The following is a 22,303-nucleotide window of genomic DNA, read 5'->3' as shown; positions in this document are numbered from 1 at the left end:
AATTTTGTTCAGAACAGATGCTGTCAACTCCCCTTTCTATATAATACCGTAACAAGGCCAATCAAGCGAAAATAATAAGTTCTGGGAGGCGGCAGCCAGGAGCGGGTCGGAAAGCCTCTGAGCAGTGGACCCGCCCTCAACCCGCCTCCATTAGTAAAATCAGGGCCGAAGCATGGGAGAATTAGGGGGGGGGGGGAGAGGTTTAAAGAAACAACATGTTAAACTACCAGTAAACCATGCATTAGGGAAGGCGATTCCAACATACAGAGTCGACATTAATCTATCAAAATATTGCAGTGGCTAGACACTGACCATTGAACTCTGGGGTCAGGGTTCAAACTTAGCTCAGACTGATGTAGAAACATAGAAACATAGAAGATAGGAGCAGGAGTAGGCCATTCGGCCCTTCGAGCCTGCTCCGCCATTCAATGAGATCATGGCTGATCATCCAAATTCAGTACCCTGTCCCTGCCTTCTCCCCATATCCCTTGATCCCTTTAGCCTTAAGAAATATATCCAACTCCTTCTTGAATATATTTAATGAATTGGCCTCTACTGCCTTCTGTGGTAGAGAATTCCACAGGTTCACCACTCTCTGGGTGGAGAAATTCCTCCTCATCTCTGTCCTAAATGGCTTACCCCTTATCCTTAGACTATGACCCCTGGTTCTGGACTCCCCGGCCATCAGAAACATCTAGTCTGTCCAGACCTGACAGAATTTTATAGGTTTCGATGAGATCCCCTCTCAATCTTCTAAACTCCAGTGAGTATAAGCCCAATTGACACAATCTCTCCTCGTACGTCATTCCTGCCATCCCAGGTATCAGCCTGGTGAATCTTCACTGCACTCCCTCCATGGCAAGAACGTCCTTCCTCAGGTAAGGTGACCAAAACTGCACACAATACTCAAGGTGCGGTCTCACCAAGGCCCTGTACAACTGCAGCAAGACATCCTTGTTCTTGTACTCGAACCCTCTTGCTACGAAGGCCAACATACCATTTGCCTTCTTAACCCCCTGCTGCACCTGCATGCTTACCTTCAGTGACTGGTGCACAAGAACACCCAGGTCTCTTTGCACTTCCCCTTCTCCCAATCTTTTGCCATTCAAATAATAATCTGCCTTCCTGTTTTTGCCACCAAAGTGGATAACCTCACATTTATCCACATTATAGTGCATTTGCCATGTTTCTGCCCAATCACCCAACTTGTCCAAATCGTACTGGAGTTTCACAACATCCTCCTCACAGCATACCCTCCCACCCAGCTTTGTGTCATCTGCAAATTTGGAGATATTACATCCAATTCCCTCGTCCAGATCATTAATATATATTGTGAACAGCTGGGGTCCTAGGACCGATCCTTGCGGTACCCCACTAGTCACTGCCTGCCACTTGGAAAATGACCCGTTTATTCCAACTCTTTGCTTTCTGTCCGCCAACCAGTTCTCTATCCAAGTCAATACCTTGCCCCCAATCCCATGTGCCTTAATTTTGCATGCTAACCTCTTATGCGGGACCTTATCGAAAGCCTTCTGAAAGTCCAAATACACCACATCCACTGGTTCTCCCTTATCTATTTTACCAGTTACATCCTCAAAAAATTCCAGTAGATTAGTCAAGCATGATTTACCTTTTGTAAATCCATGTTGACTTTGTCCGATCCTGTCACTGCTTTCCAAGTGCTCTGCTATTACATCTTTTATAATAGACTCTAGCATTTTCCCCACTACCGATGTCAGGCTTACCGGTCTATAATTCCCCGCTTTTTCTCTGCCACCTTTTTTGAATAGTGGGGTAACATTAGCTACCCTCCAATCCATGGGTACTGTTCCAGAGTCTATCGAGTTCTGGAAGATGACCAGCAATGCATCTACTATTTCCAGAGCCACTTCCTTAAGTACCCTGGGATGTAGATTATCAGGCCCCGGGGATTTATCGGCCTTCAGTCCCATCAATTTTCCTAACACCATTTCCCTACAAATACTGATTTCTTTCAGTTCCACCCTTTCATCAGACCCTATGTTCCGTGGTATTTCTGGGAAGTTATTTGCGTCCTCCTTTGTGAAGACAGAACCAAAATATGTATTTAGTTGGTCTGCCATTTCTTTGCTCCCCATTATAAATTCCCCCGATTCTGACTGCAAGGGACCTACGCTTGACTTCACCAATCTTTTTCTCTTCACATATCTATAAAAGCTTTTACAGTCAGTTTTTATGTTCCCTGCAAGCTTACTCTCATATTCTATTTTCCCTTTCTTAATTAATCCCTTTGTCCTCCTTTGTTGAATCCTAAATTGCTCCCAATCCTCAGGATTATTGCTTTTTCTGGCCAACTTGTATGTGCTCTCCTTGGATGTTGGAAGCCTGCTAGCTCTAAGGCTCTGATATGAAATGGGTTTGGACAATCTCAATCCAGTTCCCCAGTGGCCTCAGGTAGGGCAACTGATCTGGTGTGACGTCCCATAACAAATCCTAGAAATCTCTACACTTACTCTGTCTTTGTGGCCCAAGAACTACAACTTTGCACTAACAAAAATCTCAGAGGCAGTAAGTCTCAAATCACTTGTCCTTGTCATGGGTCCTCAGCACAACACTGTCCCAATTTGTCACTAATCTCACTCAACAACAACTTGCATTTATATAGCACAAAGAATGTAGTCAAAGGTCCCAAGGCCCTTCATGGGAGAAGGAGACGTTAGGGAAGGTGACCAGAAACTTGGTCACAGCGGTAAGTTTACCGAGCGTCTTAAAGGAGGAGAGCAAGGTGGAGAAGCGGAGAGGTTTAGGGAGGGAATTCCAGAGCTTAGGGCCGAGACGGCTGAAGGCGCGGCTGCCAATGGTGGGCCGTCGGAAGCAGGGGATACGCAAGAGGCTGTAATGATCAGTAACATGTCATTCTAGAATGGTACACTAGGTGGAGCTGTATGTTTAGTAAGGGACTACCCACAAGGCAGTAGTCAAGATGGATGCCTGTACACTAGTCCACATGGCTGAATAAATGACTAGCTCAAGCTAGCTGTTCATAATGAAAACGTCTATTTATTTATGAACATAACAGAGGCCAGAATTGGAGGAACGCAGAGTTCTTGTCAAGAAAAGCCACTATGGTTCATGTGGGGAATGGGGAAATGGCACACTGGTGCAGTGGGGAGGGCTTTTCTGAGCGAGGGGCTGAGTCCCATTGCTGAAGTGGAGTGAGGGGAGTTTTCCTGTGCAATCTAACCCATGCTACATCTGACTTGAAAGCGCTTGATGTTGACGGGGGAACGGGAGGGGGTGCCCTGATGTTGTGCCGTGGCTCTGCTGGGCATGGTGTCAGAACAGTTGCAAACTCTGCCAGGGTATGGAGACGCCAAGTGCCAGCCTTAGGCTGCAGCCCACATCAATGCAAGCACGAAATTCACAAAAAACACTGAAAAGATAACCCAGCAACGTACCGTGCAGGGGGTTTTCTGAACTCCATTCTGGATTTTAAAGGCAGCTGCACTGATGTCCTCAAATCGGACTTGGCCGCCGCCGGTTTCAGAGGTCCTGCGGGTTTTGCGTTCTGTCAAGTCTGGGGCATCGCAGAGCAGCGTCTGCGAGTGGCCCGTCACTGTCATTTCCCAAGTCTTTACATCATTGCCCAGGTATTCATCCTCCCCAAAATCCTTGAGCCTTTCTGGGTTTATAGCCCTCTGCCGAAGCGCTGGGCATCCGTTCACGATCGGCCCATTGCTGTGATGACGGGAATCACCGCTCACAGGCGGACGTTGGTGCCTCCGCTGAGCTCCTTCCTCGCCACTGTACAAAATACAAGCAAAGATATGTTGGTGTTGGATGTTAACGCTGGGCTTTCTTTCCCCAGAAGTTCCAATGTGAAAGTGTGACAATAGTACCATCTACCACCTAGAAGGACAAGGGCAGCAGGCGCATGGGAACAGCACCACCTCCAAGTTCCCCTCCAAGTCACACACCATCCTGACTTGGAAGTATATCACCGATCCTTCATCCTCACTGGGTCAAAATCCTGGAACTCCCTCCCTAACAGCACTGTGGGAGCACCTTCACCACACGGACTGCAGCGGTTCAAGGCAGCGGCTCACCACCACCTTCTCAAGGACAATTAGGGACGGGCAATAAATGCTGGCATTGCCAGCGACGCCCAAATCCCATAAACAAATTTAAAAAAAATCAGGAACGGGCAATAAATACTGGCCTTGCCAGCGACGCCCACATGCTGAGAATGAATAATAAAAAAAAATTCACCACCCTCCCACAAATCAAAAGTCGGATTGAACGATTGCTTACAATTACTTCTAGTGCTCGCCCGATGCCTCAGTGAGTTTAACGAGTGGGTAGCTGAGCCATACAACAACAACAACTTGCATTTATATAGTGCCTTTAATGTAGTAAAAGGTCCCAAAGCCCTTCACAGGGTTATTATCAGACAAAAGATTTGACACCGAGCCACATAAGGAGAAATTAGGGCAGGTGACCAAAAGCTTGGCCAAAGAACTAGGTTTTAAGGAGAATCTTAAAGGAGGAAAGAGAGGTAGTGAGGCGGAGAGGTTTAGGGAGGGAATTCCAGTGCCTTCAGGTCAGGAAAGGTCCCTGGCTTCATAGAATCATAGAAATTGACAGCGCAGAAGGAGGCCATTCGGCCCATCTTGTCTGTGCCGGCTTGATCCTCTGTCAGTGCTAACTTGCGGATGTCGGCCAGGTTAATGGGAGGGGTGCTGGGGGGGGGGGGGAGAGGGGGAGGGATCTGCCAGGGTTGCCGTGCCTGATCATTATTCAGCAGCAAGTGGCCACATGGTGAGGACAGGACTGGGGTGGACGCTGAAGACCCCCAGTGAGTGTAGAATAGCTTTAATGGAATCTCACTATTGTGCTCACACCTGCATTGCTACTCTGCAAGGTAGCAGTGAGTGACTGATGGCTATAAATCCGTGGTCTGCAGGGTCAGTGGGAGGGCATCATATTTACATGGGCCGGTGGGTGTACGCACCAGTGCGGGCACATCTTCAACACTCACCTGCCCAATGCTGCCAGAAACGCCATCACCTGGTTTTACCATTGGGCGGGTGGTGGGTGGGGTGCCCAGTCCCCCTCTGCCCCAGAGACGCCATGCACTCCCGCCATAGCCCCTGTTTAAAGGCGCTGATCCCAAAGTATTGAAGAGAATTACCTGTCAGGGGTCCAGGACACTTCCATGGTCTGGGTTACTGCATCACCCCCACCGCCTCCCCCCCACCACAGTGGGGCCCACTTCTGCCCTACTGGAGACTTCGCCTCACTAAACACACCACGCTCCACTCATGTTGGGTCTCTTCTGGGCTGGGGAAATGGGGAGTCCCAGTGCATGGAGTCACTGTCCCAGGCCCTCCCTCTCCGAAAGTGGCTGGCCTTGTTGAAGAGCCAGCAGAGGCTCCGCCTCCTGCCAGGCCAACCGCAATTGCCCCAACTTAAGGTCACAATCTTTTTACGAATGGAGTCCAACGGAACTACCAAGGAAATTAGGTCCCCAAGGAGTCAGGGGAGGAAAGAAAAGGAGAAACTGACAAAAGAAATTGGCGGGTGAAAAAAAATACAATCTTCTGGTTTGCTGCATTGAAATTAATTTGATGAAAATTTGGAGCAAATGAGATTGTCCTCACAATACTGGGGTTGTGTTTCATGTCGGCCTTTCTCCAGTGACAATAAAGAGTTTGCGAGCACCCTATCTACTTAGGAGTCACCCTTGACCGATGCCTCACCTTCAAGAACCACATCGAGAAGACAAAGGCAAAAGTGAGCGTACGAAACAACATCCTGAATAAGCTCACTAACACAAGATGGGGAACAAGCCCGAAAACATTGCGAACCAGTGCACTTGCTCTTTGCTATTCCACTGCCGAATACGCCTGCCCTGCATGGGAAAGGTCTACTCATGCCAAGAAGATGGATGCCGTTCTGAATGCAAGCTGCCGATTTATCACAGGTTGCTTAAAACCAACAAACACCAACAGCCTATATATCCTGGCGGGTATCGCTCCCCCTGATATAAGAAGAACGGTAGCCAGCAAGAAAGAGCGACTCCATCAAACATCAGATGAGAGGCACCCTCTGCATTGTCATACACCTACACCCAGCCGCCTAAAGTCAAGGAAGATCTTCATGAACAGTGTTGTTCCATTACAATCAACCTCATCTGAAGCCCGCATCGCCTTGTGGAAAGACTGGCTCGCCAGTCTTGAACAACCCCCAGCGATGGAAATTTTACTTGATGAAAGCCTTCCCCCAGGAGCTAATTGCAACTGGGCAACCTGGAAGTGCCTTAATAGACTTAGGACCGGTGTAGGTTGCTCAAAGGTGTCACTAAGCAAATGGGGATATTCAACCAGCCCGACAACTTGTGAATGTGGAACCGAGGCACAGACTATGCAACATCTCCTGCAATGCCCATCGTTGGAGGAACCCTGCACTGTTGCAGATCTTGCCGAATTCAACAACAAGGCGCAAAAATGTGTCCAGTTCTGGCTGGGCTATGTGTAGACTGTCCGTAGACACGATAAGAAGAAGACCACATTATTGAGAAATTTCCCAATACCTACAGCAGGAAATGTGACTGAATAGGAGACTGATGTGAGTCCACTTGTACTCTACAGGGACTTGCAGGCTGACAGGTTTATAGCGACCCTACAGCATGGATTCAAAGACAGATTTGTGCCATAATGATGCATGATTGGTGCAGCCATCTTATTGCAGGCTGGTGCGCCCACTATGAATAGTTCCCAAATCCTGAAGCAAACTCCATAGGAACAGGAGTAGGCCCTGAGTCTGTTCCGCCAAGCGGTTAGACCGTGACTGATCTGTACCATAAGAGATAAGGTGGCAGAATGGACAAGATGTAGTAACCTAGACACTAAACCAGCTCTGCAAAGGGTTAAAGTTTGTACACTGAGAAAAAAGTGCTCAGTTCCATTCACTATTCCTCAGATAATGAAGCAGTCCGTGCCCGCATGCAGCAAGACCTGGACAATATCCAGGCTTGGGCTGATAAGTGGCAGTTAACATTCGCACCACACAAATGCCAGGCAATGACTATCTCCAGCAAGAGAGAGTCTAACCACCGTCCCTTGACATTCAACGGCATTACCATCGCCGAATCCCCCACCCATCAACATTCTGGGGGTCACCATTGACCAGAAACTTAACTGGACCAGTCACATAAACACTGTGGCTACAAGGGCAGATCAGAGGCTGGGTATTCTGCGGCAAGTGACTCACCTTTTCACCACCTACAAGGCACAAGTCAGGAGTGTGATGGAATGCTCTCCACTTACCTGCCTGAGTGCAGCTCCAACAAGACTCAAGAAGCTCGACACCATCCAGGACCAAGCAGCCCGCTTGATTGGCACCTCATCCACCACCTTGAACATTCACTCCCTCCACCACCGGCACACCGTAGCTGCACTGCAGCAACTCACCAAGGCTTCTTCGACAGCACCTCCCAAACCCGCGACCTCTACCACCTAGAAGGACAAGGGCAGCAGGCGCATGGGAACACCACCACCTCCAAGTCACACACCATCCTGACATGGAAATATATCGCTGTTCCTTCATCGTCGCTGGGCCAAATTCCTGGAACTCCCACCTGAACAGCACCTTGGGAGCACCTTCACCACATGGATTGCAGGGGTTCAAGAAGGTGCCGCACCACCACCTTCTCAAAGGCAATTAGGGATGGGCAATAAATGCTGGCCTTGCCAGCGAAGCCCACATCCCGTGAAGTAATTTTTAAAATTAAATAAATAAATAATGCAGCCCCGGGTACCATTTATTGCCTCCCTCCTTCGTACCTCATCCTCAGAAGACCTGCTGCATGTGTCCCTGGGCTAGAGTCAGGATATATATATATCACGGAGAGATAGAGGGGGAAAAATTCGGTTGCTTTGCGCCTGGGCGCGGCGCGGCCAACGCCTCCTGCGAAATTCAGCGCCCTGCTCGCGCCCCAACCGCAATCTTCCAAAGTGTTCCCTGACTTACCACCGGACGCTATGTCCAAAGGGGTTAGGGGGGCCTACCTGCGGCCGGGGAGGCGCTATTTAAATGAGAGGTGCCGGGCGTCCATTTTTGTTGCTGGCCGCCTGCCAGCACCTGCCTCCGCTCCCGTTCCTGGCCTCCTGACCCGCCCCCACCGCGGAGTGCCCGCTGCACTCCATGAGCCCAGCACTTCTCTTGAGTGCCAGGCTCTTTTGCTGGCACTCCCGATCACCGGGGGCCCAGCTGGGCCCCAAGTCGTGCTGCGCAAGGCACCTCCCCTTTAAGAAGGGGAGGAAGGCCTGCAGTACCACGGCGCGACGTGCCGCAGAGTGTGGCGCTGCGGCACATAGCGCTGCGATATTCCCTCACAGCGCCCCAAGAGGGAGATGGGGTGCTTCCAGTAACGCCCCGCTTCCCTCTTGGGGCGCTACCACTCAATTTCCTTCGCGGGGGGCGCTAATTTTTCTGGACGACTCGATTTTTCGCCCAGAGAGTGGCACTCAACAAACTGTGAGAGTGAGTAACTCTGCCTTGAATGTACGTATTCACAGTTTGAACCAATTAAAACAATCCATGCATATTCATACTCTGTGCTGTGCAGTTAGTCCCCACCAACTCATGCTCTACTTCAGTCACACCGTGCACATTCTCGATGTATCACCGTCTTGGTGTAACTCACTGCAATCCTATCCAGATCAGGTCACAAGGTTTCCCATTTTAACAGCAATACTTAATTGCCCACTCGGGGGTGAAGAGCCTGTTCCTGAGATGGTGCGGAGGGAAGCATTGCTCCGCGGCTATGTGTGGAAGCGCCACAAATGTGAACGAAAAAGCAAGAGGTTGCATTTATATTTAGTGCCTATCATGTCCCCGGGTTGTCCCAAAGCGCTTCAAAATGGAGTGCTTTTGAAATGTGGCCGCTGTTTTGTAGGCAAATGTGGCAACCAAATCACACACAGCAAGATCCCAGAAACAGCAATGTGATAATGGCCAGGTAATCTATTACATTGATGTTGGTTGAGGAATAAATATTGCCCAGGTCACCAGGAGAACTCCCTGCTCTTCTTCAAATAGTGCCATGGGATCTTTTATGTCAATCTGAATGGGCTTGGTGTAACACTTCACATAAAAGACGGCACCTCCGACAGCGCAGCACTCCCTCAGTACTGCACTGGAGTAGCAGCCTGCTCAAGTCTGTGGAGTGGGGCTTAAATCTGCTATCTTCTGACTAATTTTGCCAGGAACCCGGGCCATAGGAAATCTTTGCAAATGTACTCCCAATGTCACCACAAGTAGTGTTGACGGCAAATCATCCCCGGTGATGTTTGGAAGCCAATTATGAGGTACATCGAGCAGAAGAGGCAGTGGAGGGGGCGAGGGGAAGTTAAGTCGATGAAAACAGCCAACCTTGTCACTTGACCTTTAATGTGTTTGAATAAAATAAGCAGATTAATCGCTGTAAGAACCTACTTGTCTCCACAGACGCGCTCAACAAAGCTGGAAATAAACAAAGCCAATTAGGAGCAGTTGAGCATAGGACAGAGGAAGTAACGAATAATTAAAGACACATTTGACACTATTCACAAAATGGAAGTCGCTTAAGAGCTAACCTGATCTCATGTATGAATGAATTATCCTCCCACCACCCAGCTCCATATACATCACTAGTTAAGTAGGTAATGAAGAGTTGGTGGGAGATGCTATGTAGAAGATGTTCATACTGAGGGTTGGTAGTGCGCCTTTGGCTCAATGGTAGTGTCATGAATCTTATCATGACTAATGAAGTAACACTGGGCGGCCAGCTGGTGGCGCCGTCCGAGGAGTATAACTACACGGGCGTGGGCCCAGCTTGCTCAGGATGTTTCTGTAACCAGGAACTAGTGATGTAACTAGAAATCTCATGGTTGTGAAACAGTTGATTAAAGCCTTGTTTTATACTCAAACCAAGTGCTTCGTAGTCTTTTTACATCAGGTAGCATTCCCACCTCTGGGTCAGAAGGTGAAACGTCCAAGCCCTGCTCCAGACAGCCCTGGCGGGCGGAGACCAACGTCCCCGTCGAGCTGAGTGGCCCCCGCGGCTGCACAGCGGTCTGGAGGCCCCCGCGCAGCCGGCTCACCGGCTTTTAAACGGAAAAACCATGCAGGCGCAGGAATTTGAATGGGCCACGCAGCCTGTTAAAGGGGCCGCACACCCCTAAAAATATTAGAAGGAGCATTGGTGGAGGCGAGAAGATAGAACGGAGAGATGAGGAGAATTTTTTTACATACCAGTTGTTGTGATCTGGAATGCATTGTCTGAAAGGGTGGTGGAAGCAGATTCAATAGTAGCTTTCAAAAGCAAATTGGATTAATACTTGAATGTTGCAGGGCTAGGGGGAAAGAGCAGGGGAGTGGGACTAATTGGAGAGCTCTTTCAATGAGCCGGCACAGGCTTGATGGGCTGAATGGCCTCCTTGTGTGCTGTAAGATTCTATAGAAATCAGTTATAGTAATTGTTAAGTTAAAGCGTAATTCAAAACAGGGCCCTCCTCCCCGGCACACTACCCCCTCTTCCTGCCCCCACCAAAGAAACAGCACTGGGTGCAAAATATTTCACTCAGCATCATTTAATATCGCTACTTCAGACAGCAGTTCGGCCCTGGGGTGTGTGGGTCTGGTGACTGCTCAGGCTGGGAATGATATTAATGATTTGATATTATAAGCCACAATCCTGTCAGTATAAATACTGCGGATGCTGGAAATCTGAAATAAAAACAGAAAATGCTGGAAACACTCAGCAGGTCAGGCAGCATCTGTGGAGAGAGAAACAGAGTTAACGTTTCAGCTCGATGACCCTGCATCAGAACCTACCAGTATGAAACCTGTCACGCTTTACTATTACAAAGGTCTCTAGCCCTGAATGCCTGTGGGTTTCTTCCAATCTCCTGCGGTAACTTGGGCGAGAGATCGGCGGGATTCATGGAGAAATTCGGCAAATGACCATTATCTCCATCCATCTCCCGCCTGAGAATGCTTGCTAAAATTCTATTACAAAACTCTGGTTATGATAAGAAGCACAATCTGCTGGGACTACAGAGCACGTCAGTCATTGTTTGTAAAGGGAAAAGACAGGTTAATATTTTGGGTGTAAATCTTTCAACAGAACCGAAGGCTAAGAGGTAAGCAAAGATTTTAGTAATGTAGAGTAAAAAGGGAGAGAAGGAAATAACACAAGAGAATTAATGGGTCGAATGTCCTAAAAATTGCTTAATAGAAAACTGTTAGATAGTAGAAAAGGTTATTTCAATGAAGCAAATGAATAGGCATTGAAAGAACAACAGAAGATAAGAATAGTTAAGAGGATGAAAAGACGTTAGAGAGGCCCACAGAAAGGGAAAGGTGAGAAAGAAAACTGTAAATGCAGGAGGTCTGAACTGAAAACCAGAATTTGTGGTTCATTTTCATTTTCTTGTTCTGACAACCCTGCAGAATTACCTCACAATTCGCGTTGCAATCCTCTTGTTACTACGCACCCATCATTACTACAAACCTCTGCAGCCTCTCAGCCGGCCGCAAACACTTGCACGCTCCAACAAGAAGTCCCGTTACAGCCTGTAAGGGCCAGTCAAGCCCCAGTCAAAATTATTGACGGTCAGAAGGAACGTGTTGGTCCCCATGAAGAGATTTTGAAAGCTGCCTGGAATTACATAGAGATTACAGCAAGACAATAGGACATTCAGCCCAACCAGTCCATGTTGGTGTTTACCCACCACATGAGAAGTAGTCCTGATCCCCTGCACCCGCCCTGTTCCCATATCCCTTTAAGTACCTATCTAACCTATAAATTAACACGGTACCAACTTCAATCATTAACTCTAGTAGTGCATTCCACAGCCTCACAACCCTTTGTGTAAGAAGGTTCCCTGGCTCTCTGTGCTAAATCCTTTTCATTCAATCTTATATCTATGTCCTCTTGTTCTGGACCCTTCAACCACTGGAGTTCTTGTCAAATCATTTCAAACGATCAGAATAATTACCTAAATAAAAGGCCAACAGCAAAAATAAAGAGGCGAAGCAGGACTCCAACAATACCATAGTGAGAAGGTGAAGGAGGATGAGGAGAAGGAGGACGAGAAGGAGGGGGACCCAAGACGGATCCAGCCTGGCACAAGCCATGAACTTCTGGCCGCAACATGATGCTACTCCCTACAAACCACAAGTTCTGAGGGGCAGAAAAGGACTTTGAAATGCAGGCTTTTCCTAAAGACAACAAGTTCAACCCAACCTTATCCAAAAGGGATCATATTCCTCGTCTTCTGAAGAGCCCTTCTCGGGAGTTTTGTTGCTCATGGACTTCGAAAACAGAAACTGGGCAGCAAGATTCATGATTTCCTAGGAGATGTGGACACCAGCGATATCACACAGCAGAAGACCCCGACATTAGAATAACCTTGTTCTCTTAAAGTGGTTTATAAAAGAAAACAAAGAGTTGCACTTGAGTCGAATTCCAAGTTCAACACCGTCAACTTTTCCTGAGATGAACCGTTCTCCTTGTTCAATCAGCAACTACTGAGGGTGAGACTGCTGCTGCCGCTATTTAAAGGGATTATTTCTCCTGCCAAGCTGTCTCTGTCAATTTAGGAAATGCTAAGATTAGTTCCGACTGACGTCCTTACTGAGCGGCACTATTAAAGCTTTAGAGATTTTTGAAGAAGCAGTGCCAACATTTCCGTTTATATCTGCACTCTGCTTACCCCACAGCAGAGTACCTTAGAATCAATAAAATGTGAGATATTTTTTTAAATTCTGATCCTTGGGACGTCCCAGTGACTCAGTGGATAAACCATCTAGTGTACGGTCTTGGGCAAGGTAGTGGGTGAGAGGGGAAGGATTTACAATGTCCTCAGTGTTTGGGGAAAGGGGTTACAATGTCCTCAGTGTTTGGGGTAAAGGGGTTACAATGTCCTCAGTGTTTGGGGAAAGGGGTTACAATGTCCTCAGTGTTTGGGGGAAAGGGGTTACAATGTCCTCAGTGTTTGGGGGGAAGGTGTTACAATGTCCTCAGTGTTTGGGGAAAGGGGTTACAATGTCCTCAGTGTTTGGGGGAAAGGGGTTACAATGTCTGCAGTGTTTGGGGAAAGGGGTTACAATGTCCTCAGTGTTTGGGGGCAAGGGGTTACAATGTCCTCAGTGTTTGGGGGAAAGGGGTTACAATGTCCGCAGTGTTTGGGGAAAGGGGTTACAATGTCCTCAGTGTTTGGGGAAAGGGGTTACAATGTCCTCAGTGTTTGGGGGAAAGGGGTTACAATGTCCTCAGTGTTTGGGGGAAAGGGGTTACAATGTCCTCAGTGTTTGGGGAAAGGGGTTACAATGTTCTCAGTGTTTGGGGAAAGGGGTTACAATGTCCTCAGTGTTTGGGGGCAAGGGGTTACAATGTCCTCAGTGTTTGGGGGAAAGGGGTTACAATGTCCTCAGTGTTTGGGGAAAGGGGTTACAATGTCCACAGTGTTTGGGGAAAGGGGTTACAATGTTCTCAGTGTTTGGGTAAAGGGGTTACAATGTCCGCAGTGTTTGGGGAAAGGGGTTACAATGTCCTCAGTGTTTGGGGGAAAGGGGTTACAATGTCCTCAATGTTTGGGGAAAGGGGTTACAATGTCCTCAGTGTTTGGGGGAAGGGGTTACAATGTCTTCAGTGTTTGGGGGAAAGGGGTTACAATGTCCTCAGTGTTTGGGGGAAATGGGTTACAATGTCCTCAGTGTTTGGGGGAAAGGGGTTACAATGTCCTCAGTGTTTGGGGAAAGGGGTTACAATGTTCTCAGTGTTTGGGGAAAGGGGTTACAATGTCCTCAGTGTTTGGGGGAAAGGGGTTACAATGTCCTCAGTGTTTGGGGGAAAGGGGTTACAATGTCCTCAGTGTTTGGGGAAAGGGGTTACAATGTCCTCAGTGTTTGGGGAAAGCGGTTACAATGTCCGCAGTGTTTGGGGAAAGGGGTTACAATGTTCTCAGTGTTTGGGTAAAGGGGTTACAATGTCCGCAGTGTTTGGGGAAAGGGGTTACAATGTCCTCAGTGTTTGGGGGAAAGGGGTTACAATGTCCTCAGTGTTTGGGGAAATGGTTTGCAATGTTCTCAGTGTTTGGGGGAAACGGGTTACAATATCCTCTGTTTGGGGAAAGGGGTTACAATGTCCTCAGTGTTTGGCGGAAAGGGGTTACAATGTCCTCAGTGTTTGGGGAAAGGGGTTACAATGTCTGCAGTGTTGGGGAAAGGGTTTACAATGTCCTCAGTCTTTGGGGGAAAGGGGTTACAATGTCCTCAGTGTTTGGGGAAAGGGATTACAATGTCCTCAGTGTTTCAGGGAAAGGGGTTACAATGTCCTCAGTGTTTGGGGAAAGGGGTTACAATGTCCTCAGTGTTTCAGGGAAAGGGGTTACAATGTCCTCAGTGTTTGGGGGTAAGGGGTTACAATGTCCTCAGTGTTTGGGGGAAAGGGGTTACAATGTCCTCCAGTGTTTGGGGAAAGGGGTTACAATGTCCTCAGTGTTTGGGGGAAAGGGGTTACAATGTCCTCAGTGTTTGGGGAAAGGGGTTACAATGTCCTCAGTGTTTGGGGAAAGGTGTTACAATGTCCGCAGTGTTTGGGGAAAGGGGTTACAATGTCCTCAGTGTTTCAGGGAAAGGGGTTACAATGTCCTCAGTGTTTCAGGGAAAGGGGTTACAATGTCCTCAGTGTTTCAGGGAAAGGGGTTACAATGTCCTCAGTGTTTGGGGGAAAGGGGTTACAACGTCCTCAGTGTTTGGGGAAAGGGGTTACAATGTCCTCAGTGTTTGGGGAAAGGGGTTACAATGTCCTCAGTGTTTCAGGGAAAGGGGTTACAATGTCCTCAGTGTTTCAGGGAAATGGGTTACAATGTCCTCAGTGTTTGGGGGAAAGGGGTTACAACGTCCTCAGTGTTTGGGGAAAGGGGTTACAATGTTCTCAGTGTTTGGGGAAAGGGGTTACAATGTCCTCAGTGTTTGGGGAAAGGGGTTACAATGTCCTCAGTGTTTCGGGAAAGGGGTTACAATGTCCTCAGTGTTTGGGGAAAGGGGTTACAATGTCCTCAGTGTTTGGGGCAAGGGGTTACAATGTCCTCAGTGTTTGGGGGAAAGGGGTTACAATGTCTGCAGTGTTTGGGGAAAGGGGTTACAATGTCCTCAGTGTTTGGGGAAAGGGGTTACAATGTCCTCAGTGTTTGGGGAAAGGAGTTACAATGTCCTCAGTGTTTGGGGAAAGGGGTTACAATGTCCTCAGTGTTTGGGGGAAAGGGGTTACAATGTCCGCAGTGTTTGGGGAAAGTGGTTACAATGTCCGCAGTGTTTGGGGAAAGGGGTTACAATGTCCTCAGTGTTTGGGGGAAAGAGGTTACAATGTCCTCAGTGTTTGGGGGCAAGGGGTTACAATGTCTTCAGTGTTTGGGGGAAAGTGGTTACAATGTCCACAGTGTTTGGGGAAAGGGGTTACAATGTCCTCAGTGTTTGGGCGAAAGAGGTTACAATGTCCTCAGTGTTTGGGGAAAGGGGTTACAATGTCCTCAGTGTTTGGGTAAAGGGGTTACAATGTTCTCAGTGTTTGGGGGAAAGGGGTTACAATGTCCTCAGTGTTTGGGGAAAGGGTTTACAATGTCCTCAGTGTTTGGAGGAAAGGGGTTACAATGTCCTCAGTGTTTGGGGAAAGGGGTTACAATGTCCTCAGTGTTTGGGTAAAGGGGTTACAATGTTCTCAGTGTTTGGGGGAAAGGGGTTACAATGTCCTCAGTGTTTGGGGAAAGGGTTTACAATGTCCTCAGTGTTTGGAGGAAAGGGGTTACAATGTCCTCAGTGTTTGGGGGAAAGGGCTACAATGTCCTCAGTGTTTGGGGAAAGGGGTTACAATGTCCTCAGTGCTTGGGGGAAAGGGGTTACAATGTCCTCAGTGCTTGTGGAAAGGGGTTACAATGTCCTCAGTGCTTGGGGAAAGGGGTTACAATGTTCTCAGTGTTTGGGGGAAATGGCTACAATGTTCTCAGTGTTTGGGGAAAGGGGTTACAATGTCCTCAGTGTTTGGGGAAAGGGGTTACAATGTTCTCAGTGTTTGGGGGAAATGGCTACAATGTCCTCAGTGTTTGGGGAAAGGGGTTACAATGTCCTCCAGTGTTTGGGGGAAATGGCTACAATGTCCTCAGTGTTTGGGGAAAGGGGTTACAATGTCCTCCAGTGTTTGGGGAAAGGGGTTACAATGTCCTCAGTGTTTGGGGGAAAGGGGTTACAATGTCCTCAGTGTTTGGGGAAAGGGGTTACAATGTTCTCAGTGTTTGGGGAAAGGGGTTACAATGTCCTCAGTGTTTGGGGAAAGGTGTTACAATGTCCTCAGTGTTTGGGGGAAAGGGCTACAATGTCCTCAGTGCTTGTGGAAAGGGGTTACAATGTCCTCAGTGCTTGGGGAAAGGGGTTACAATGTTCTCAGTGTTTGGGGGAAATGGCTACAATGTCCTCAGTGTTTGGGGAAAGGGGTTACAATGTCCTCCAGTGTTTGGGGAAAGGGGTTACAATGTTCTCAGTGTTTGGGGAAAGGGGTTACAATGTCCTCAGTGTTTGGGGAAAGGGGTTACAATGTTCTCAGTGTTTGGGGGAAATGGCTACAATGTCCTCAGTGTTTGGGGAAAGGGGTTACAATGTCCTCCAGTGTTTGGGGGAAATGGCTACAATGTCCTCAGTGTTTGGGGAAAGGGGTTACAATGTCCTCCAGTGTTTGGGGAAAGGGGTTACAATGTCCTCAGTGTTTGGGGGAAAGGGGTTACAATGTCCTCAGTGTTTGGGGAAAGGGGTTACAATGTTCTCAGTGTTTGGGGAAAGGGGTTACAATGTCCTCAGTGTTTGGGGAAAGGGGTTACAATGTCCTCAGTGTTTGGGGGAAAGGGTTACAATGTCCTCAGTGCTTGGGGGAAAGGGGTTACAATGTCCTCAGTGCTTGTGGAAAGGGGTTACAATGTCCTCAGTCTTTGGGGAAAGGGGTTACAATGTCCTCAGTGTTTGGGGAAAGGGTTTACAATGTCCTCAGTCTTTGGGGAAAGGGGTTACAATGTCCTCAGTGTTTGGGGAAAGGGGTTACAATGTCCTCAGTCTTTGGGGAAAGGGGTTACAATGTCCTCAGTGTTTGGGGAAAGGGTTTACAATGTCCTCAGTCTTTGGGGAAAGGGGTTACAATGTCCTCAGTGTTTGGGGAAAGGGGTTACATTGTTCTCAGTGTTTGGGGGAAAGGGGTTACAATGTCCTCAGTGCTTGGGGGAAAGGGGTTACAATGTCCTCAGTGCTTGGGGAAAGGGGTTACAATGTTCTCAGTGTTTGGGGGAAAGGGGTTACAATGTCCTCAGTGTTTGGGGAAAGGGGTTACAATGTCCTCCAGTGTTTGGGGAAAGGGGTTACAATGTCCTCAGTGTTTGGGGAAAGGGGTTACAATGTCCTCCGTGTTTGGGGAAAGTGTTACAATGTCCTCAGTGTTTGGGGAAAGGGTTACAATGTCCCCAGTGACCCCAGATCAGCAAAGTGAAAATCAGTCAGGATTCCTGCTCCTGATTGCGAATCAATGACCCTGTTGAAAAGTGTATGTGGATATCAGGATAGGATCAGGTTTGCGGGATAAATGTTGGCCAGGACATCAGGGAGAACTCCCTGGTCTTTTTCAAATAGGGTCACGAGATCTTTTACGTCCACCTGAGAGGGCAGACGAGTTCGGTTTAACGTCTCATCCGAAAGACGACACCTCCAACAGCTTAGCAGTCCCTCAGTACTGCTCTGAAGTGCCAAACTGAACTATGTGCTCAACTCTCTGGAGTGGGATTATGAACCCAGCGTCTAGGATTACTCACTAATACAAAAGCAAAATACTGCGGATGCTTGAAATCTGAAATAAAAACAGAAAATGATGCAAATACTCAGCTGGTCAGGCAGCATCTGTGGAGAGAGAAACAGAGTTAACGTTTCAGGTCGATGACCCTTCGTCAGGACTGGAAAAAGCTGGAGATGGAACATTTGCTTAAAAACCTGATCCATCTCCACAGATGCTGCCTGACCTGCTGAGTATTTCCAGCATTTTCTGTTTTTAGCCTAGGATTACTGATCCAGTAACATAACCACTCCGCTACCGTCTTCCTGAATGACCCACTGTTTCTGATGAAGTGCCCATTGTTTGGTGTCTGAATGAAGCAACTTCCCATCTCGCATATTAATTGCCATTTGTCTGTCTATGGAATCACAACTCAGTGAAGACAAAACGCCAAATACTGCAGATTCTGGAAATCCAAAACAGAATCAGGAAACGCTGGAAATGTTCACCATCTATGGGGAGAACAAAAGTCGATGATTCAGATTGAAGCCCTTCTATAAGTTCCCAGGTACTGAACAACGTTCACCCTAAGGTGCGCGGGCGCGCTGCCGCGCATCGATCGGGAGATCCCACGATCCCAGGCCGCTCACCAGCTGCTGCCGCTGGAAAAGATACTGCGCAGTTAAAGGGACCGCGCACGGAGAAAAAAAAATGAGAGGGAACATTAGTACTGGGCCATACAGAGTAGGAAGATCCCAGGTACTGGGGAACTCTCAGCATGGGGCTGTCCTCGGAAGCTAACACCTTTTAGTCAACCGGCATGGACTGGTTGGGCCGAACGGCCGGTTCCTGTGCTGTATATTCGATGTAACTGCTGCTCGGAACACAATTTTAAAATTGTTTCGGTTCTTTTCTGCACGGAAACGAACAAAGAAGCGGGAACCACGAGCAACCTTGAATCCCGATTTTTAAACGTTTCTTGTTTAAAGGAGTTAACCAGTCTCTAGTCTTGCCCGAGGGGTGCTGCATGCTCGTGGCCTTTTGTTCCGTTATCACGCAGCAAGTTAAATCACCTGCTTGCGGCTATGTTAATCCACTCCACTCATCAATTATCTCACAAATGCATTCTGCAAGGTGAAAATAGCCTGTTTTTATTCATAATCAAGTTGAACTTTTTTTAGTTCTGGTTAATAGCAGAAGGACTTACGTTTCTATAGCACCTTTCACGTCCTCAGGGCGTCCCAGAGCGCTTTACAGCCAAATGAAGTACTTTTTGAAGTGTAGTCACTGTTGTAATGTAGGAAACGCGGCAGCCAATTTGTGCACAGCAAGCTCCCACAAACAGCAATGTGATAAATGACCAGATAATCAGTTTTAGCGATGTTGATTGAGGGATAAATATCGGTCCCAGGACACCGGGGAGAACTCCCCCCTGCTCCTCTTCGAAATAGTGCCGTGCGACGTTCCCTTTAAACTCTGACTGTCCTGCGCAGCCGGTGGGCCGGTTCTTAAATAGAGTGGGCGGAATTTTGAATGGCCCGTGCAGCCCATTAAGGGGACCGCGCAGGCAACCAAAAAAATAATGCTTCCCAACTGGCTCCATATGGCCTTGCAACAAGCGGTGATAATCTTACCTGTGCTCTGTAATTCCACCAGCACCCCTGCACATCACCAAGGTCCCTAAGCCTTGCTGTTGCCAATCCATGACTATGGTCTCTGTCTCTCACTCTGCCAGCACATTTCACACCTCATCTAGAGCCGTCTTTTGTCTCCACTAGTCCTGTCACCATCTCGTCTGGTTTTGAATACCTCTTAATGTCTCTTCACTTCTCTTTTGTTCTCTCATCCCCATTTCCCAGCCCCCAAACTGGCCTTTTAATCTGTTTCATTTCCTGTGTTTTCTCTCAGTCCTGACGAAGGGTTTCAACCTGAAACGTTGACTCTATTTCTCTCTCCACGAATGTTGCCTGGCCTGCTGAGTTTTATCAGCATTTTCTGTTGTTATTTCGGATTTCCACCATCCGCAGTATTTTTGCTACCATGACTATGGTCTCTGGGCTTAGGTAAGTGGGATATGCCCCTATGGAGAGAGTGTGTGCAGGAAAACAGAGAAAGTCATTTTCACCCTCAGTGCTTGAGTGGTGAACCGGGACAGCGATTGCCCACTGAAATAAAGAGTAGATTTGCCTTTCTAAATCTAGGCTTTATTAACCTTAAAAACCCAGCAGCACATCTTCAACACCCAGTCCCAACCAAGGCTGTAGAGAACTGAATTTAAGATGGCCACCACAAATCACATGACATCAACTACCAATGAGTTTACAGCATATCTCGCAAGGCAGGAAACAGGCAACCAATTATAATGCTTCTTACAAAACAAAAATAATCACCACACGCACCCATTATAGAACCCACCTGCCTTTCACTTCCGTTAATGAAAATTGGGCGAGTTCTAGAAGGGGTAATGGATCCATTGGAACAGCTTAGAAAGAAAAAAGAACTTGCATTTCTGGAGCGCTTTTCACGATCTCGGGATATCCCAAAGCGTTTTACAGCCAATGAAGCACTTTTGAAGTGGCGTCACTGTTGTAATGTAGGAAACACAACAGCCAATTTGCGCACAGCAAGCTCCCAAAAACAACAATGAGATCATGACTGGATAAACTATTTTTTGTGATGTCGATTGAGGGATAAATTGAGGGGTAGCGAAAGCCAACTCCAACGGTGCCCTCCTCCTAACGAAATGCTTAGAACATGGCCTTGTCATAACCAACACCTTGTTCCGTCAGAGAGACAAGTACAAAGCTTCATGGCAACACCCTCGCTCCAAGCACTGGCATCTGCTGGACTACGTCATCGTCTGAGTGAGGGACCGCAAGGACGTCCGCATCACCCGCGCCATGACAGGAGCTGACGACTGCTGGACAGACCACCGCCTAAGGGGCATAATGGACATGATCTTCACCGCGCGCCAATTACAAGCGAAATGCAGGGAACAGCACCAACCGCTGTACATAACCTTCTTTGACCTCACAAAGGCCTTTGACGCTGTCAACAGTGAGGGATTATGGAGTGTCCTCCTCAAATTCGGCTGCCCTCAAAAGTTTGTCGCCATCCTCCGCCTGCTTCACGACGACATGCAAGCCGTGATCCTGACCAATGGTTCCACCACAGACCCAATTCATGTACGGACTAGGGTCAAGCAAGGCTGTGTCATCGCACCAATGCTCTTCTCGATCTTCCTTGCTGCAATGCTCCATCTCACCCTCAGTAAGCTCCCCGCTGGAGTGGAGCTAATTTACAGAACAAACGGGAAACGGTTCAACCTCCGTCACCTCCAGTCCAGGTCCAAGGTCACCCCTTCCTCTGTCGTCGAATTACAGTATGCAGACGACGCTTGCATCTGCGCACACTCAGAGGTCGAACTCCAAACCATCGTTAACACCTTCACTGAAGCATACGAGAGCATGGGCCTTACACTAAACATCCGTAAGACAAAGGTCCTCTACCAACCTGCCCCCGCCACACAGTACTGCCCCCCGATGATCAAATTCCATGATAAGGCCTTGGACAACGTGGACCACTTTCCATACCTCGGGAGCCTACTGTCAACAAGGGCAGACGTTGACGACAAAGTCCAACACCACCTTCAGTGTGCCAGTGCAGCCTTCGGTCACCTGAGGAAGAGAGTGTTTGAAGACCAGGACCTCAAACCCGGCACTAAGCTCATGGTCTACAGAGCAGCAGTGATACCCGCCCTCCTGTATGCCTCAGAGACATGGACCATGTACAGCAGGCACCTCAAAGCACTGGAGAGGTACCACCAACGCTGCCTCCGCAAGATCCTGCAAATCCATTGGCAGGATAGGCGCACCAACATCAGTGTTCTCGCTCAGGCCAACATCCCCAGCATCGAAGCTTTGACCACGCTCAATCAGCTCCGATGGACGGGTCACATTGTCCGCATGCCCGATACGAGACTCCCAAAACAAGCGCTCTACTCGGAGCTCCGGCACGGCAAGAGAGCCCCAGGTGGGCAGAGGAAATGCTTCAAGGACACCCTCAAAGCCTCCTTGAAAAAGTGTAACATCCCCACCAACACCTGGGAATCCCCGGCCCAAGACCGCACAAAGTGGAGGAGAAGCATTCGAGAAGGCGCCGAACACCTCGAGTCTCTTCGCCGGGAGCAAGCGGAAGCCAAGCACAAACAGCGGAAGGAGCGCACGTCAACCCAAGCACCCCACCCACCCGCCCCTTCAACCACCGTCTGCCCCACCTGTGACAGAGACTGTAGGTCCCGCATTGGGCTCATCAGTCACCTGAGAACTCATTTTTAATGTGGAAGCAAGTCATCCTCGGTTCCAAGGGACTGCCTAAGAAGAAGAAGAAATATTGTCCAGGACACCTCGCCTGCTGGTCTTCAAAATAGCACCGTGGGATCTTTTATGTCCACCTGAGAGAGCAGACGGGGCC

General features: G+C 48.4%; 1 protein-coding gene across 5 annotated transcripts in view; it reads right to left on the bottom strand.

Annotated features, from left to right (window-relative positions):
- The window catches only part of LOC147098503 (uncharacterized), a 66,788-nt gene extending 54,224 nt beyond the window's left edge, over positions 1 to 12,564 (bottom strand). For 2 of the 5 annotated variants that reach the window (XM_085970284.1, XM_085970289.1), the window contains exons 1-3: positions 12,024 to 12,365; positions 9,478 to 9,504; positions 3,438 to 3,783 (exon numbers count right to left, since the gene is read on the bottom strand). In XM_085970284.1, the coding sequence (XP_085826410.1) occupies positions 3,438 to 3,783; positions 9,478 to 9,504; positions 12,024 to 12,181 (531 nt within the window). In that variant the 5' untranslated portion in view covers positions 12,182 to 12,365. Of the gene's footprint in view, positions 1 to 3,437; positions 3,784 to 9,477; positions 9,505 to 12,023 lie in introns of all 5 variants that reach the window. The other 3 variants (XM_085970286.1, XM_085970288.1, XM_085970285.1) reach the window with 3 other exon arrangements.
- Positions 12,565 to 22,303: the final 9,739 nt, after the last annotated feature.

Source organism: Somniosus microcephalus, chromosome 29 (genome assembly GCF_052327205.1).
Source record: "Somniosus microcephalus isolate GS21.2 chromosome 29, FLI_Smic_1.0, whole genome shotgun sequence".
Classification (NCBI taxonomy): Eukaryota; Metazoa; Chordata; class Chondrichthyes; order Squaliformes; family Somniosidae; genus Somniosus; species Somniosus microcephalus.
The sequence above is the reverse complement of the archived record's forward strand: the minus strand, read 5'-3'. Positions and strand labels throughout refer to the sequence as shown.